General features: G+C 37.8%; 1 protein-coding gene across 8 annotated transcripts in view; it reads right to left on the reverse strand.

Moving 5' to 3' along the window:
- Window positions 1–20,276, reverse strand: part of LOC131440137 (uncharacterized) — a 486,136-nt gene that overhangs the window by 294,156 nt on the left and 171,704 nt on the right. For 7 of the 8 annotated variants that reach the window (XM_058611189.1, XM_058611187.1, XM_058611185.1 and 4 more), the window contains one exon: window positions 7,107–7,145. The exons of the other annotated variant lie outside the window; for it this stretch is intronic. In XM_058611189.1, coding sequence (XP_058467172.1) covers window positions 7,107–7,145 — 39 coding nt within the window. The remainder of the gene's footprint in view (window positions 1–7,106; window positions 7,146–20,276) is intronic. 8 annotated transcript variants of the gene reach the window in all.

Consider the following 20,276-nt stretch of genomic DNA (forward strand, 5'->3'; position numbering starts at 1 on the left):
TATCTGACATTTCATTTAAAACCAACCAACATTTACGCTTAGAAAAAGTTACCTAAAAATTAACAAAACTCTACTCATATTCACAAAAAAGTGTTACTCATATGGGCGATCTAACGTTGTGTTTCACAGCTAGAGAGGCGTACGTGCGCGAGGATGCTGATTGCAAGTTTATCTGTCAAAATAAAGGGAAATCCAAATTCTACTTGAAAAACATTTATAACTTATTTACGACGTCATTTGTTCAATCGAAAAGTTAATTTAAGTATGAGAAAAATCAATTTCCAACTCTGTTATTTTTGCAGCACCAAAGATTCTATTTTAAATGATAAAAATTTTCAGTTTCAATTTTAGCATGTTGATCATTTTCAAATGATTTTATTCGTCGCGTACATCATAAAATGTCTCTTGAAGGACCGTACAGATGCGCAAACCGAATCAAATATGCGAAATTAGGCTGGGAACTATTTTTTACTGCCTTTTGATTTGTTCCTCTAACGTTCAAAATAATCTCAACCGAACCGAAACAAATTCCAGATCTCGATATTTGTCTACATATCATCTAATAAAATCAAAAATGATAACACGAAATAAAAGAAAATTAATTTTCTTACATTTTCAAATGCACAGTTCTTGTAACAGAACCGAAAAATTCTACAATATAATTGAAATTATATGAGTTCCCCTCAAGACCGCCCGTGTATAATTTAATCGTCATCCTAAGAATGGTTCAAATAACGAAACTCAGATGGCGCGTCGGGTAGAATTAGTTTTGCGTTAGATTGCCAATGGAAAAGATGATTAATTTGTATCTTTCATCTCGACAGTTGTTATGAGCAACAATTTTTCGGAGGGTAAAAAATTTATTAGGACGTAATCAGAGCTATTTTTTAGTAAGAAAATCTTTTTTTTTCCTTTATAGGCTGCTCTGGCCGAGGGGGGTGGTTACAACGATCCACACTTTCCATACCAGACGAACTAGGCTATGGTGCCCAAATGAACACTAGTAACGAAGAAGGAAATCCTCCAGCATGTAACCCAAGCGACAGATTCCTTTACGGCTATCAATTTGCAACGAAAGATACAAATATCTTCTATTGCAAGTTCGCCAGAGAATTTGTCACTTGAGCAGGAAGTGTGTGCTTCACCCTGTAACCAGTCAATCATTGAGTCGTGCGTCTGTATCGTATTGGTGTTTTGTCATCCTACCAGCTGCTTCTGTGTCTTAAATGTCGTCGTCGATGAAGCTTTGCAAAATTTCGCACTGTATCCGCTTCGGTCTTGGCCCTGCTTTCCTATATAGTCTTTTATGTCTGAAGCGGTACTTACGATTATTACTTTGAAGTTCCCTAATCAATGTAGATATGTTTGGTCTACTTACACTATCCAATCTAATCTATTCTAATTGTTTCTATCTTTGTCGATGTTACGATACGTTTCCTTTTGCCCCATTGCATTGCTTTCTACTATACCGGAGACACCTGTTAATATTACAAGCTAGTAGATTATCAAGAATAAAGGAATAATAATAAGATTGATAATAATAATAAATACAATAATAATAATAATAATAATAATAATATTAATAATAATAAAAGTGATATTAAAAATCTTAAGGCATTTTACTTACCAAAAGCTTTATTAAATACCTATTATGCTTCGTCTTGAGAACAGTCTAGGGTCTGTTTCTTGGTCTCAAATCTTCGATGATAATCCTTTGTTTTAGCAGGCTCGGTTTTGTTAAGAACATAAAATAAAATAAAATGAAATATAATAAAATAAAATAAAATCAGGTGTTAGTAAGCTTGTTAAATTATATAACGTAAGGATGCGCATTTAACACTAGATTGCCCAGGAAAGCCACAATATGTAAACAATGGAAGGATTGCTTAAAATTCTGTGAACTTTTTTAATTCTTTATTTAACGATATATGCACTTAGGCACACTGCACTAGCTTTTATTTATTCTGTCACAGTTTTTATTATTGACTTTCTCTCTTCCAATCATTTTGGCTGCTTTAGAGTAGTTTAGGTCTAAACTAAGTTTTGGGCCTTCTAGTGTTGAGCACGCATCCAGGAAACAAGAACTACATGTATTTCATGATGAAATACTAGGTGTGATTGGATGAAATGGTCCACGTGAACCGTTCTCTTCCAGAAACACACATCTCACACTCTTAGTTAGAAGGTGACATCTGTGTCCAAGTTGGAGAAATCTAAGTACATTCAAACCTTCCCCGATTTGAGAGTGTATTCACACCTGATTAATCAGTTTCGCCGTCATTGCAATTTGTAAACATTACTGATACCGCACCGGATCGGAAAGGTTTGAAAGTTCATAAACGGTTCATAAGATATCAATTCGCGGACCCACACGGACCGAAGAATGCGGCCAACATGAATATTCACCAACGCCATATAGAAGACTCTCATGAAATATTCAATTCACCGGCCGATCACCACATGAAGGCTGGATCTGCCAAAGTCAACCACTGCGACCCAAATATGACATTACTTAATGATACAACCCTAGTTTTAAGTTAGTCGTAAATTTTAAATTAGTAAAAGCCCTTGGCATCTTAGAGCTTAAGCAGTGTGCCTTAAACATTATATTCTTGAATAAAAAAAAAATAAGATATCAATTTACTCCTATTCCTGATAACAATAGTTCTCCTTTTAGAATTAAATTCACCAAGCTCAGGACGAATATGATATATTAATATTCATCCCAACTGGATCAAAATAATTCAAATTGGTGACCAATTTCAGGCATATTATTCTACCGATTACTCGACTTTCAATAAATGAATTGTGATGAAATCAAATACAAAATCTTTGCTTCATCTCTGATAAGCAATACCGCATAAAAGTAGTTCAGAATATGTACGATATTGCTGTTATAGCGACGCGAAATACTTCTAATTTCATTTTACTCTCGAAGTCAATCTATCGAACAAACACAAGAGATCTCGCTCTAACTAATGGTTTTCATATATGAAATGACTAATGGATTTGAGATGAATGGAGGTGCCGTCACCTTATTTCTATCTCTTCTATTGGTCGATCGTTGGTCCTGAGCTGAAACGGTGGCCTTTATTACCGTTCTTGCATTCCACTTCACTTACACTTCACTCACATATCACCTCATCCATCAGATCCCACACGAGCACAACACAACCTCACAGAATAAACGTCAAAGATGAACTTAATTCACTATTCAACTATTCCGTTATCGTGTGAAACCTGACTGGGGTACGTTCATTTCACTTAATTTCCACTTCACACTGGTAATAAGGGCCGGTAGTATTAAATGAAACATAAAAAAGAGCTCAGTTAAGCCCTACCGGCCTCTCCAACCCCGGATGTTGGAGCGTATTGCAATCAACATCTTGTTCAAATCATGCCTCACTCAATAAGCTCAATAATTAAACTAAAAGTTATAACACATATTTATATTAAATTGTAACAATAATTAATCGTATCTGATGATGTTTGCAATACCGTCAAGTCCATCAACCACGGGAGGAATTTTTTAGTAAGAAAATCTTTTTAGAAATATGTTCAAAAGGTGAGTGAGTTTTTCGTCAGTTTCCAACTCTGTCCAGCTTCTTGCTCTTCTCTCTGACAACGTTCTAGGACTTCATTTACTGATATTCTCTACATCGGTTTTACTAAACGATGCACCGTGTTTTGCTCCTTTCTTTTAATGCTTATGCAATTTATTTCAAAATAATAAATAGTGCATCCATGATGGTATCCATCAGTGATCACTGAACCTTAGAGACTGAGGGGTCAGTCAATAGATGTTAACGAACAGTTCATCGGTTCACGAAACGTGTCCTATCATTTTTTAGGCTTATATGGTACATGGTATCTTTGGTAAAATGCTCTAAAATCGAGTACCATTTTTTTAAAATACTTTACTTAGTATTGATAATGGACCGAGTGTAATACTCCATTCTTAAACAATATTAGTTTTCGAAGCAAAAAATATCTTCCACTTCTGCCATGTTATGCACTTTATCGAGATAAGAAGTGTATCGATAAGTAGTTAGCAACATTCAAACAGTGATTACTCTGAAATGGCTTAATTTTTTGCAGCGTGTTTCGCGGTGACATGTTTGTTTACATGTCAATAACAGCTGCGCAATTGATTGGTTTCGGTACGGTTTATCGTTTCAATGATGAGTCGAATTGAGCCGGAAACGCGAAAGAAAATTCTGCACACTTGGTGCTCGGAAAGTGGTGTCACGTACAACGAAATTGCAAAACGGGTGAAAGTGCATCACACCAGTGTCAAAAATATTATCGAGAAGTTCGGTAAGACCCTTTCCATGAAGGATTTGCCCCAATACGGTAGGAAAACTATTCCCAGCCAGCCCGTCCGGGACTTAAAAGTGGTTGAATACATCAGGAAAACCTCATCGGCGTCGACGCGGGATTTGGCCAAGCAGTTCAACAACGGCATCGGGATGATTCAACTGATCAAAGTTCGGAACTTCCTGAAAACGTACAAGAAACAGAAGGTGCCGAAAAAGTCCCTGGTACAGCAAGTTCAGGCCAAAACAAGAGCACGAAAACTGTATAACCGGATTCTACAGAATAAAGACGGATACATCCTGATCGACGACGAAATCTACGCCAAGGAAGACTCTCGAGCACTGCCCGGACCGCAATATTATACGAAATCGGTGTACCAGGACCTGGACGACGCTGACACCACGGTGGCGATGGAAAAGTTTGGGCAGAAGGTGTTGGTCTGGCAAGCAATTTGTACCTGTGGTTTGCGGTCGTCGATTTTCTTCACGAAGGGCACAATTAACGCCAAGGTGTACGAGGAAGAATGTTTGAAGAAGAGAATGCTGCCACTGTACAGAAAGCACAAGGCTCCTCCTCTCTTCTGGCCGGCTTTGGCTTCAGCCCACTATGCCAACTCCGTTCTACAGTGGTTGTCAAAAAATAATGTACAATTCGTGAAAAATGACATCAACCCACCGAACTGCCCGGATCTTCGGCCAATTGAAAGGTATTGGGCAACTGTCAAGCGGCACTTTCGGAAGGAAGGTACAGTGTCCCAAAACATGCAGGAGTTCAAAAAAACTGGACAGCAGCCACCAGGAAAGTCACAAAAGTAACTGTACAGAATTCAATGAAGAATGTCAAGTCCAAAGTGCGAGCGTTTCACAGAAACTAGGATTTTATTCAATATAATCAGTGAAATGCATAAAAATGTAATTTTTCTACAATATATCGAAAACTGATGTCAAAATATGTTATTTTTTCGCTTTTTTGTTCAATAATCAATGCTGCTAACAGTTTTTCTATATACTCCTTAAGTGTCCTAACAATGATATTTTGAGTAAAACGATTTTTGGTCGCAATGATTTTTTCGTTACTGATATATTTCTCCGAACAAAACAAATTAGGCATCCATCAACTATTTTCTCCGCATTCCCGCAGCATTTCCAAAATTCTAAAAATTCATGACTTGATTAATAAATTATAAATATTTTTACTATAACAATCGAGGAGAGCGATAATTTTAAATACTTCAAACCAACCTTCATCGAGTCGAGTTCGAAAGACGGAGATAATTTTAAAATGAAAAATCTTCAATACCAACTGATGAGATATGTTCATGTCATCATAAAACCATCCAATATCAAATCAACATGAACTTTGAACTGCGCGACAAAAACTGTTTCCTATACATGTTTAGCGTAAGTGGGAAATAAATTCAACCGATTAATTCCATACTGCAAAAACCTAGCACCGCATTCCAGGGGATTCGTTATTGAGGCAATGATTTATTCAATTCACAAATGAATAACTTGTTGGGGCTGTTCATTATCAAGCAATTCAACGCAAAAAAAACAACGAGAGAAATCGATAACATGCCATTCGAACAGAATGATATCCCTTCGGCAAATTCAATTTGGTTTTGAAGGGCAAATCGTTGCTTTTCGGGGAGGAACTTTTTTTCACATCGCTTGGTATGGTAAGGAATCGTTCCTTTCAGTTAATGCTGATTGCAAAGTCACGAGTCAAATCTTAAACGTAGAAATTTTGAAACAGATAGAAATATAACGACATGTCTTTGCCTGCAGTTTCAGAATTGATGTATTTTTTGCTTTCAAATTAGCAAAGGTAAACTGAAAGATGGACTGGTCTGCGATTTCTCATGTATCATTTGAATAGGACCAACTCGGTTCATTTTCAGTTTCAGTCTGATCATCATTTGAAGCAAAACAACAAGCGTCTGATCGCTACATGCGTCGTAACGATGACAATGTTAGGAGAAACATGAAGTTATAGTGTGTACGATATTTAGCAATTTTGCCGCATATCCAATGTTTCTGAAAATAAGAAAGTGAAAATTACCTAGAATTGCGGATTAGAATTTATTTAATTTATTTTAGTCTTATCCCACGAAGCATTAAAGTCAATGGAAGCAACAAATCATTTCATGCTGAATGTATACATTTGTTTGCTTCCTTTGTAACATGTATTGTTTCCATGGCATTTTGCCAGAACTTAACGAAGGGTCAATAGAATTACACTATTACTGAGACCACTGGTTCACGATTACTCACTCAACATTTTTCAATGGGTCGTATGGGACATTGTTATCTTGAGTTTATCTTTGAAATAAGAGCACTCGATCTGCCTACCAAGCTGTGAGATCAAGGTGTATTTTAGAGCGTTGAACGTGGAATTTACACTAATTTATTTATTTCTTCTAGCACTTTGGCCAAACAATCAGGACATGAATTTATCAAATAACATCTCCTCTTCGTGTGTTCAGGGAAGATTATTCTACCATAGCTTTAGTTCAAGAATAAAATAAAAGAATAATGATGCTCCTGCGCCATGATGTTATCAAATCGAATTATTTGATGTATTAATGGCATGGCAAATCGTCAATCATCCATCAAGACTGGTATGACTAACCCACGTGAAATTCCTCGAGCATGCCTGCTTGCGAATGGTGCTATCGACGAATCTCTTCAATTTAACGGACGATTTGTACATTTTGTGATAAGTAAAGCAAAATTATTTATGTAGAAATTAAAAAAAAAATATCATCAATTTTGATGTTTAGTACTCACGAGTCGTCATCTTGGCAGTTTTTGTGGCATATTCCTCACCTGAAAAATATGAAAAAACATTGGTATTGAGTACATATTTATTTGGTATTGCCAGCGGGTGAAATTAGTCAACAATTTTGTTATCATTTGTTACAAAAATCTGAAAATAGTTTGTGGATTTAAAAATTTAATAATTGCACACAGAAACAAAACAAAAGTTTAATAACCAACATAAGCTGGATCAGACCAATAAGTACCATACGATGAAATTACAGAAGAATCGTGTATATCTCGAGTTGTGCTAAGCGAACTAACATATAAAATATGATAAATCGACCGTACAGGTATTTAACCATAATTATGTCTTCGGCATTAACGGCCTATTGAATAAGAATGGCTGTTTCATACTACCCGACGTTTCGACCAATGGTTATGGTATTTTTCAAGAGGAATATCTTATCGTTTCTCGTCTGGGTATACGATTTTCAGACGATAAATGATAAGGTATTTCCCTTGACAAAGACCATAACCCCGTGGTCGAAACGTCGGGTAGTATAAAACAGCCGTTCTCATTTAACAGACCGCTAAAGCCGAAGGCATAATTGTCGCACTAACATAGTTATTGCTTCATGCTATCAGAAATATGATTAAATTTTTAACAGTGTGAGTCAACCATAAATAATTCAAAAATGGAAATAAAATAATTCAAAAATTAAGATGAAGTGTAGTTCCATAAATGCGCGCAAAATTTCAATCGCTTGAGTTGAACGAATCATCGCACAAAGCATACCAGCAAAGACATCATATTAACAAGATATCCAGCTCTCACATTTCCCGAACAAATCATTGGCAACATCCTTTTTTGCGAGCATGTCGCCCCCATACGAGTCCACATCGAATCTTATACATAGAAGTAGTGGAGAAAAATGTCAAATTCGTGCGCGCCAAAATAGCAGGGTTGCGCACCCATACAATTGACATGATATGTTGAATGTGATGCCGTGCGATGGCGTTGCTGAACTGAAGATTGACTTCGCTCCAAGCTGACAGGGTCTGATACCAGGCAAAACCGATACATGGAAACCAGGAATATTTTCATTGATTAAGCGCAGTGGGCTAAACGGTCGTTTTGTTGGCTTGTAAAATAGACTGATTCATTCATGATGGATTTGTGAATATTAGACAATTTGAATATATCCCAATTCAATCTTTATTAGTATTACACTAGAACTATGAACCATTAGTATTGTTGTGTCCGGTATAGTTAATTCTATAAAAATCGCACTCCTTCACTCGTTGCGGACTCTTCGGTAGTCAGAAAGATGAATAAAATAATTTTACAGAAACTTTCATTTTCAGCGATGTGCTTTTTTCGACGGTCAATCTATGATAAGTGTACTCTAATAGTTTTCTGCTTCACCCCAGCAGTAAATCACGGTAGTAGTGATGTGCGACGAATGTGTGAGAAGGAATGTCAATCATGTACGACCAACAAATTTAACTGGGGTTACAGGGTATACTCTACACTCTAATTTTCTTTAGCGGGTCATTCGATGGGTAAGTACGGTAATTCTAAACAAGTATTTATAACTGACTAACATGAGATTATATGTATGTGTCTCACATATGCTAACCAATGTATATGCATGAGTTTAGTAGCTAGCTTAGATTCTCCATCTAAAGAACGATTGAAAACAAGAAAACATTCAAGTAGGGCGGTTGTACCAATAGACATCTCATTAGTAGAGTCACCATGTTATGTTTCAAATTTTGCAGAAAAAGTAGTCCGAAAATTGACCAATACAGCTGTTATAGCGACGCAAAAACTCAAAGCGAATGCTCCTAATTTTATCTTAAGTCTTGAAGCCAAACAGAAACAACAGATCTCACTCTAACTAATGATTTTCGTATATGAGATGATTAATGAAGGGGAGTACCGTTACCTTATTTTCGGTATCTTTACTAGTACCGAATTGTAATTCACCGTATGAAAAAGCGTGTACGAACTTCTTATAATACTTATTTTATTGCATACGAGCTGAATTTCAACACAAAACCCAATTCGCGTCATTTTTTTTATTTGAAGTTTTTGTTCACGGTATAACTCCACTGAACCCACTGTGCATTTCTCACAACACCACCATAAGAAACAGCAGCGAGTAAGCAGTTATTTCGGTTTAAATTTTTATTATTTTAAGTTTCCTTTTCAGAGTCTTTGTAAAGTTTTGCTTCACTATTTTTCGGATTTGAAATCATTCCCGTGGAACGGAACAGTAACCGATTATACATTTCAAAAACCAATTACGGTTCGGCAAAGCAAAATTTCAAAATTCTACGAATACTTAAATGTTTTTTGTTTTTCGAAATTCTGTCTAGTTTTTGAATAACTGTTAAAAAAACGCGACGCGAACACTCCGCTACATTTCACCTTAAACTTTTGAACTCAGAACCGGAATTATAATCCACCTGAATTATTAACGGAACGGAAGCCTAATTCTAGATTGTATAGGTTCTTTTTTGGAACTGGTTCCTTGATTAAATTTTGGAACTGAATTTAAGTTCAGCCAGCTTCAAATTAAGCTCGAAATTCGTACCCGCAGTTTTCTGATTCAGAAACTCAACTTCAGAATTCTGGAACAAAATTGAATATATGAATTGTAGATGTACATTCTGGAACAAAAGTTTAGATCTGAACTTCAAACCCGAATTTTAGAACTGACTTCTGAACCATAATTTAATTCCTGAATTCAGTTTCAGAAATTAATTTCTAACTTCAGTTTCAGAATTCATTTCTAAAATTTAGATTCAGAATTCAGTATTGACCTTGCGATCTGGACCTAGATTTCGGTTCTAGAATTAAATTCGGAACCTGGATACTAAAAATGAGTTCAGTTTCAGAGTTCTGGAACTCAATGCATAAACGGATTTCTTGATCTGGAGTCCGAACCTAAGTTTTGCTACTGAATTCGGTGTCACTATCAGGGTCCAAATTTAATTTTTTTTATTCAGTTCCAGTTCATGAATGTCCAGTATTTTGGCTGGTAGCAACAAGTAATCAACAGTTGTAAAAATCGGATAAACTCCACAAATCGATTATTTTCAGAACCATTAAAACATCAAACCCCTTAATGACTACAACCTGTTGGCGGTCAGAATGCCACACTGATGAGCTGAATGCGAAACGTAAAAATAAATATATTAAAACATTCCTACTGAGTAGGTAAATCCACAAAAAAAAAACCTTTTTCGATCCACCTAGTGGTGTAATGATACCTTTCTCATATTACTTCTATTTTCGAAAACATCACTAGAAGATTCGGTCAAGACTTTTTTTTTTCAAACTTATATAAAACCATAAACTTTCTTTATGTATAAACTATCATAACCTTTTCAATTAGTAAGCAGTTGTGTAAAGTCAATATAGATTAAATGTGGTAACTTTGCATGCTATACGAAATTAAACAAAGTACGCTGTGTGCTTCGTTCGTGGTGGTGTTTTCTTTTTCCGTACCAGCATTTTATACCGGTGCGTATCGGTTTTGCATCGTCATTTTGTTTGACGGTTTGAAAGTTTTGACAATCATCGCCTAATGATTTCGGAACCGGAATTCGGATTTGTATGAAATTGCCCAGCATCTTTCAGGATAACGATAGCTTTAATCTAAAGCATAATTTGTGAAAATCGGTTGAACCGTTATTGAGAAATTGAAGGGAGGTCCGTTTTTGAAGCTTTTCTTCACTATCACCGTTGCTTCCGGAAGCGAAAACCAGAGATTTATATATCCATTTACAAACAAAATCTGCCAGCTAGGTGAATTTACCAGTAAATTTGATGAAGATTTGCACCCCGTTTCGCCATCACCTGTGAAAGAGTACTCATGAAAATGAAAATTTTTCACTTATCGAGATGCAATACCGGAACCGGAAGTCGGATCTGGATCAACTTTTGGACGATTTTTTAAAGAATTTCTAGATCTTGTATTTACATTTTTGTTTTGTAGAAATCGGTTGAGAAACTTCCGAGAAAATTGTGTCCGCATTTTCTCATAGATTTTCACGTATTATCTTGTAGTTCCAGAACCGGAAGTCGGATAAAGATCAAATTCAATAGCAAGCTATGTAACTATAAGACCTTTCGTTTGAAACTAAGTTTGTGAAAATCGGTTCAGCCATCACTGGGAAAAGTGAGTGACGTGCACAACCTTTGTATGTGAGAAAGGCAACACTACTATAACATTGATAGCTGCATTTTTTATTCTCATTTGTTCCATATTATTTAATTGTATGGTAAAATATAATTGTCGTCAATAAGTCGTACTTTAGTATAGGTGCGAAGGGGAAAGAGCGTGTGTTGATTAGGGAAAAGTGTTAAAAGTGTTATTTATTGAATAACGGCCCTTATTACCATTCTCACAACCCACTTCCACTTTCACTTCACTCACATATCACTTCACTTGATTTTACCTATTACCAGTATCACGCAGAGTGAAGTGATCGCTGTAGTGGAAAAAACTCAATTTTTTCAACAAAATGTTGGTGACGTGATGTTCATAATAAAAGCAAGTTCATCTAAGTAATTACTTTTGACTTTGAAGCGACTCCCGTAATGAATACCTACATTCACTTCACTCGATTTTCACCGTGAAGTGATACCGATAATAAGGGTCACAAACACTTCACTTGGTTTTCACCGTGTAGTGATATCGGTAGTAAGGGCCAATACTGATTCGCGACAGTAAAAAATGTTCACGCGACGGATACAGCGAATTTACCGCCCAAAATTAAACGATTTCAACCGACCGAAGCGCCATCTTCATATCATTGTCGGTGTTACCAGATGCATGTTTTCAGATGTATATGAAATGTGTGATAATTTACAAGTCAATAGTGTAATTCATGTTGAAAATCTAAAATTCGTCAGACGCAAACCCATACGTCTTACTTTACTGTGGGGCACCTTTTCAAAATTAAATCTGTACAAGAATGGACAGAACTATATATTTTTTCTCCATACCATCGGAAATATGTAGAATTTTTAGTAATATGGGATAACCACAAATAACACAAATTAGTAGTTTTCTAAAATGTTCGGTATGAAAGAGCATTAAGCTGAAATTCAGTGCCAAAATAACGAATCATCGCACAAAGCGTATCGCGCAAAATCGACACGACACGTTTTGTGCGCTAGTAAAATAGACATTATCTATGTGTGGATATAAACCATAAGTGTGACCAATAGGACTGAGTCATATTTGTGCATGTTGTTTGACACGGTAATTTAATCATTCAATTAATAACCAAATTGCTCTCACCTTTGTTCGCCTGAGTTCTGAACTTAACTTTGTGTATAGTGTCAAAATTCAGTTACAGAGTTTAGTTCTAGATTACAGGTGTTCTACATTTAAAACCAAGACTCTGGAACCGAATCCTAATCCTGGGTGCTGGAACTAAACTGTATTCTTGACTGAATTTTAGAACTGAAATTAGTTTCTTAATTTATGTTCCGAATTCGAATCTAAAACTCTGATTTAGGATTTCAGCATAAGAGTTCAGGAGAAAAATACAGGGAATGAGTTTTAGATTTGGATTCTGAAACAAATTGTTAGAAATGAATTCTGAACCTGAGTTTTGGAACTGACTTCTGAGCCAGAATGCCTGAGTGCGCAATTTAAGGGCTGAGACCAGTAGGTCGCGTATAACCACGTGGCTCGCTCTGCGTATTACATTTCTTTCCATGCTCTCTCGCATATGTGAAAAATGACTCTCGATGGGCCGGGTGGCCACGAAAGTTTTGATATTTTCGGTTACAAGTTTGACTACATCAAATAAAATCCAAAAAAGCTACCGCTTGTTTGGCAGCTTTTCTGAGCCGATTTTATTTCTCTCTCATGTTTCGTTACGTTACCAGGAAACAAGAGCAGAAAAAAAATCGACTTTCCTTTACAAATATAACATTCACTTCATTTTTATCGCGACAACATATATGTTTTTCTGCACTAATCGCATCTAAATTAAATTATCTAGACATTGTCAGGATAGATTTTTGATCCCTGCTTTTGAAGGCGAGATATTCAATGAACAAGTTGAAAGACGGCGTTTTCAGCTATGCAATTCTTCGTTCAGAAAAAAGACTTTCCCGACCGCTAAAGTCAATGGATCATTCTGAAATTTTCACAGAATAATCTAATATATTTAAAAAAAAATTCTCAATTGGGTTGTTTTATATTCGTCACCATTTCTGAGAAAATCAAATTGAAAGCGTGAAAGTAGCCCTCGAAAACGCCCTAAAACACACTGGCCCCAGCCCTAATTCCTAAATTTCAAGACCTGTTGCATACTGGAACTAGGTTCGGAACCTGGCTTCTGGAACTTGAATTTAGAACTGAGTAGGGTTTCATTGTTCAAGTTCGGAATTCAACTTCCGAATTCTGTTGTAGAACCAAATTCTGAAATTGAGTTTAGCTCCAAAATTCTAAAACTAAATTCATTAGTTGAATTCTTGTTTCGGATTCCGAATCTGAATTTTGCAACTGAATTCTGAGTCTGTACTCGGATTCAGTTCCAGTTTCTGAATGTTCAGAATTTAGGTTGTGCTGTAGATCAATAAATGGTGGCAAAACAATGGTTTTTCGAACCATTAATATATTCCCAAAGAACTATGCGAAGTTTATCTCCACTGAGTATATTAACAAAGAAAAAACCTGTTTTAATCCACCTAGTGGTGTAATGATGCCTTTCTCATATCAATCATACTATCATATATAATACTGTGGTATTCTTCAAAATAATTTTCTTCGATTCTTAAAAGAATAATCGAAATCGGTTTGTTTGACCTGCAACTAATAAAAACTATCAATTGGAAAGGTCGATTTGAGGTCGATTTAGAAATTTTTTTAAGATTTTTCCCCATTTTCAGTGATGGTATACAATTTTTAACCCACTTTACCCTATATTTCCGGATCCGGAAGTCGGATCCGCATGAAATTCAGGAATTACGTATGGGACCTTTTATTTGAACCTAAGTTTGTGAAAATCGGTTCAGCCATCTCTTAGAAAAGTTAGTGCACTTATTTTCACAGATTTAGGTTTAAATGGAAGGTCTTGAGGTCCCATAAAAAATTTCTGAACATTATTTGGATCCGATTTCCGGTTCGGGAGTTATGGGGTAAAATGTGCAAAAAAATGAAAATATGTTTTCTAGCTTTTCTCATAGATGGCGGGACCGATTTTCAGAAACTTAGGTTCAAATGAAAGGTCCTGTGGTCCCATACGTAATTCCTGAGTTCCATCTGGATCCGACTTCCGGATCCGGAAATATAAGGTAAAGTGTGTTAAAAATTGTATACCATCACTGAAAAGGGCGCAAAACCGTAAAAAGTTTTCTAAATCGACCTCAAATCTTCTCCAATTAATAGTTTTTATCAGTAGACGATCAAACAAACCGATTCCGGTTATTCTTTTTAGGAACTTTTCAAAGTCGAAAGCGACCGGCTGTACTACACACTCCACCAAGTAATTGGAATGATCTGGGAAGAAGACGAAAAGCCTTCGGACTCGCTGGATGGTCTCATATGCCCTATCTACAAAAAGGGTCACCGACTTGATTGTAAAAACTATCCAGGCATAACACTCCTCAATCCCGCCTACAAGGTACATTCCAGAGTTCTGTTCAGCAGACTGCGTCCATTGGCAGAATTCTTTGCCGGCGAATACCAATGCGGTTTTCGAGAAGGACGTTCAACGACGGACCAGATGTTAACTCATCATCTGTTTGTAGATTCCAAAGCAGCGTACGACTCAGTGAAACGTAACGAACGCGACGCTCGATGGATCGAAACCAACCGTCAAGATAGCTGGTACGACATCCGATGCTTTCGTGACGTTAGATGGATTGAAGCAGGACGACGCACTCTCGAATTTGTTGTTCATTATAGTGCTCGAAGGTGCCATACGAAGACCCGGCGTGCAAAGAAAGGAAAGGCGTGGAAGAAGCTTTTGTGCCCTTCAAGAAAAAAGCTGCGAGAATAGGGTTGACGATAAACTCTACCAAGACTAAGTACATGGCGGCTGGTAAAGAACGAGGCAGCCCAAACGGTGTAGGATCCGAGGTGGAGATTGAAGGGGTAACAGATCGGCTGAAAAGTTCGTATCGTTTCTATGAGAGGGCGCCACTAGAATTAAATCCATACCATTTTCAGTTAGTACCAACCTTCAAAAGATACGTGTATAAATTCGACAGCTGTCTGATTATTAGTTTGTGAGATATTGCATTTTGAGTGAAGCTACTTTTGTTATTGTGAAAAAATGGAAAAAAAAGGAATTTCGTGTGTTGATGAAACACTACTTTTTGATGAAAAAAAGTGCCGCCGATACCAAAAAATGGCTTGATGAGTGTTATCCAGACTCTGCATCGGGCGAAGCAACAATTCGTAAGTGGTTTGCAAAATTTCGTACTGGTCATATGAGCACCGAAGACGGCGAACGCAGTGGACGTCCAAAAGAGGCTGTTACCGATGAAAACGTGAAAAAAATCCACAAAATGATTTTCAATGACCGTAAAGTGAAGTTGATCGAGATAGCTGACACCCTAAAGATATCAAAGGAACGTGTTGGACATATTATTCACGAATATTTGGATATGAGAAAGCTCTGTGCAAAATGGGTGCCGCGTGAGCTCACAATCGATCAAAAACAACAACGAATTGATGATTCTGAGCAGTGTTTGGAGCTGTTATATCGAAATAAAACCGATTTTTTTCGTCGATATATAACAATGGACGAAACATGGCTCCATCACTTCATTCCGGAGTCCAATCGACAGTCAGCTGAGTGGACTGCACGCGATGAACCGAACCCAAAGCGTGGAAAGACTCAAAAATCGTCCGGTAAGGTTATGGCGTCTGTATTTTGGGATTCGCATGGTATAATTTTCATCGACTACATTGAAAAGGGAAAAACCATCAACAGTGACTATTATATAGCGTTACTAGAGCGTTTGAAGGACGAAATTTAAAAAAAAACGGCCTCATTTGAAGAAGAAAAAAGTTTTGTTTCATCAGACAATGCACCGTGTCACAAGTCGATGAAAACCATGCTGAAATTGAACGAATTGGGCTTCGAATTGCTCTCTCATCCACCGTATTCTCCAGATTTGGCCCCCAGTGACTTTTTCCTGTTCTCAGAGCTCAGGAGAATGCTAGCTGGTAAAAAATTTATGAGCAATTAAGAGGTAATCGCTGAAACTGAGGCCTATTTTGAGGCAAAGGACAAATCGTACTACAAAAATGGTATCGAAAAGTTCGAAGATCGCTATAATCGCTGTATCGCCTCTGATGGCAATTATGTTGAATAATAAAAACGAATTTTGGCAAAAAGTGTGTGTTTCTTTTAAACGATACGAACTTTTCAGCCGAACTGTTACTATACGAGGTTGTTGACAAGTTCATATACCGTGGAACACTAGTGCCATGCGAGAATGATAGGGATTTCTACGGGCTCCGTAACCAGCTAAAGTCTCGTAGCTTGCAAACACGCACAAAACTTGCTCTATACAAGTCGTTGATACTACCCGTTGTCCTATACGGCCACGAAGTATGGTCGTTGAAGGAAACAGATGTTCGAGTACTCGGCGTCTTTGATAGAAAAATCTTGTGCTCAATACTCGGCGGCAAAGACGAGAATGGAGAATGTCGCAGACGCATGAAGCATGAGCTATGCCAAGTATTCAAAGATGCGGACATTGGAAGGTTTATAAAACACGGCAGACTTCAGTGGGCTGGACATGTAGTAAGAATGCCGGAAGAGAGAGTAGCCCACGTGATGCTCGGTAGAGAACCTGGGTCGTCGACTGCGGAGTAGGCCTATCCTGGAAAGCTACAATTCGTTCGGTCATGTTCCGAAGAAGGGATGTGCACCATTCGAGTAAATTAAGACAGGTTAGGGAGTAGATATCGATATTTAATATTCGGAGGTGTGAAAAAAGCATGTCACTACCCACCCGCCTTTTTCATTAAATTTACATGTAACAGTTTTACTTATAAATTTTTTCATACTTTCTATCTCTCTCTCTCTCTCTATCTCTTTCTCTCTTTCACTCTCTCTCTCTCTCTCTCTCTCTCTCTCTCTCTCTCTTTCGTTGAGTAGTGATGAAATGAAATAATAATTATTATTAAAGAATGCGGAATTCATGCGATCGGTACTTCGATCGGGTTTCGGTTCTCTGAAATTTTGCACCACGAAGACACTCATAATGCTGATTAATAGTTCAAACGTCTAACAGCGTACAACCTGAGAAGTTTTAGCATTTTTTCCCGTTCCCTGTCAGCATCGGGTAAATTATGTAGATTATTTTATAGCAAATCAATCGCTTCGCACGACACTGCTCCCTTTCGGAGAGATGCGCAATCATTGGCAAGCATGGCAAGCTGAAAAAGGAAAATGGGAGGGGTCGAAATTGTAATTCTACGTACGTATGCCGGCACGTACGCCGGTGCTTCCCAGCCAGCCCGAGGCCGTATGACACGATGGATCGAGCCAAGCGCATTAGCACATTTTCCTTTTGTAGCCACTTTTCACGGAGCTGGCGCGCACACCGGCGACGGACCTCGACATCGGGGCCAGTGATATCTTGGCGGGCCGTACGCTAATGACGGAACGGAATATTCTGCAAGACACTGGAAATTGTGGCAGAAGGTATGATTTCGTTTTTGCGATTCGCTACACACAACAATCGGTGTGATTGTGAGTAATTTTATCGGTTTATAATTTGGACTGTTTTGTTATTGTTGCCAAGGTTTGGTTCCCCTGAAGGATGTACCGTTTCTCGCAGGGCGACTGCTGCACGAGGGTTCGGAATATCGTGCTGTGATAATTTGAATAGTATGTGATTTGATGATAGTTGATTGATAGGCATGAGGTTCTGGTAGAGAAAAATGTTTTATAATGATCAAAGTTCTCTTCGGAATGGATGCTAAAGAACCCACTTTATCGGTGAAGGAGGTACAATTTATTCTCTCGCCACCGAGGATGAACTTTTCCCCAATCACAGCACTCACCGACAAACACATTGCCAGGCAGGACCGACGGTTTCAATGTAGTGGGAAGGACGTTATCTACTACCACTAGAAAGACCAAACTCTGAGACTGTGTTAGTACCAGAGCAACAATAGTTCGGATCGGGAAACGTTCCGACCGTACGATTTACGCGTCATAACAACCAATGGAACCCAAACAACGGCACCCCTGCACTTCAACCTGCTCGGCGAGTCTGTTCAGACTTTCAACGTTCAGATACGGTCACGAACGGAACAACGGTGTGTGAGTTATGCCACATGGCATCCACTATCAACAACCGCCCAACTGCCTGCACAACCCACTGATGTTGATGCTTTCACCGAGAAGCTACAGAGCTATGTCCTTGAACTTGGGTGTTATTTTTTTTTGTATTCATTCTCTCGACCATGCTTTGCGCTCAGTCAATCGTTCGTAGCATCAAACACCGGTGAGCATGATTGCGTACATACATTGAAAAGTATGTACTGTAATGAGCGGGTAAACAGAAGCAGTATTTTCTTTTTTTTTTTCATTACCCGTTTTCAAACCCTTTTTCAACCAATTTTACCAGCCCAGCCAGTTTCTATTACTACGCTTGGAAAGAGCACAGAAGAATGCATTCAATCAACAGCTCAACCGTGGATGCAACGGTAGGGACTTTGAATTGAGTTGTGTGGACCGTTTTTTTTTGTGTGCATGAACTTCAACATCACGAATGCTTTGTGTGGGGAATAAGAGCCGCGGCATTGTCTGGTTCGGTGCCAAGAATTAAAACTATTCTAGAGGCGTGCAAACCAGTGAAGACTGTATGGAAGCGCCAGGGACGGGACACTAATTACCTATGGATGTAAATTGTATCTGAGATTCAACGATAAAATAGAGTACTGTTTAATAACGTTTTTCGTTGTTAAGATGGACTATCGAGATCCCATCATGGCGCTGAAGACGTAGCGTCTGGACGAAATCAAAATAGCAGATCAAACCCTACATAAAAGGGGGAAAGAGCATTTAACCGGAAGTCGTTTCACCGAATGGATCATTTCACCGAAACGGTCGTTTAACCGAATCGGTTATTCCACCGAAAGAGTCATTTTATTTAGACCAGAGTCACATTAATCAACTTGAAAAATAACGAACAGATCATAAATATCGACTTATGCTTGAATAGAACTAAGCGACCGTAAATGTAGTCGTTTCGACTACTGAATTTGTCCTTTGCGAAGCGAAGTATCCGAATGTTTGAAATCTGAAAATCGTTCGCTCCCAAAGATCATATTTGAAAATATCTTTAGGTGTCTGAACACATGGGCTGAAAAGTCCCGGACCTAACACATAATGGCGCTAATTTTTTTGCAGTCACCTTTTTTCAGTTAATACTAACTTTTAAAAGACAGCGGTTAAAATTTCATGATATTCTATTCATTAGCTTGTGAGTTATTGTACTAAGAGGGATGCTACTTTTGTTATTTTCAAAACAATGGATGAAAAACAATTCCGTGTTTCAATTTTACACTGCTTCTTGCTAGGAAAAATTAACGTTCCATCGAAGCAAAAGTTTGAAAAGTGTCATGGAAACTACACTCCGTTAGCTGACATCGTAAAGATAGCAAACGAACGTGTTGGCTTTATATTGCATGATCATTTTACTATGAGAAAGTTCTGTTTAAAGTGTTTGTCGCGTTTGCTAACTGATGACCAAAAATGAGAACGTGTTGATGATTCTGGCAGTGTTTGACCATGTTTAAACGTAACAAACCGGAATTTTTGCGTCGATATGTAACAATGGATGAAACATGGGATCATCACTTCACTTCGGAATCAAAACGATCGTCATCTGAGTGGGCAGCAACTGGTGAACCTCGTCCAAAGCGAAAAGCACAACAATCAGCTGAATAGATTATGGCCTCGGTATTTTGGGATGTGCGTGGTGTAATATTTATTGACTATTTTGAGAAAGGAAATACCATTAACAGTGAATAGCGTTATTGGAATGTTTGAAGGCTGAAATGACAAAGAAACGATTGCATATGGAAAAGAAAAAAAGTTTGTTTCATCAAGACAACGCACCGTCTCACAAGTCAATCAACACAATGGCAAAACTATATGAATTGAACTTCAAATTACTCTCACATCCACTAG

The sequence above is a fragment of the Malaya genurostris genome, chromosome 1, assembly GCF_030247185.1.
Source record: "Malaya genurostris strain Urasoe2022 chromosome 1, Malgen_1.1, whole genome shotgun sequence".
NCBI lineage: Eukaryota > Metazoa > Arthropoda > Insecta > Diptera > Culicidae > Malaya > Malaya genurostris.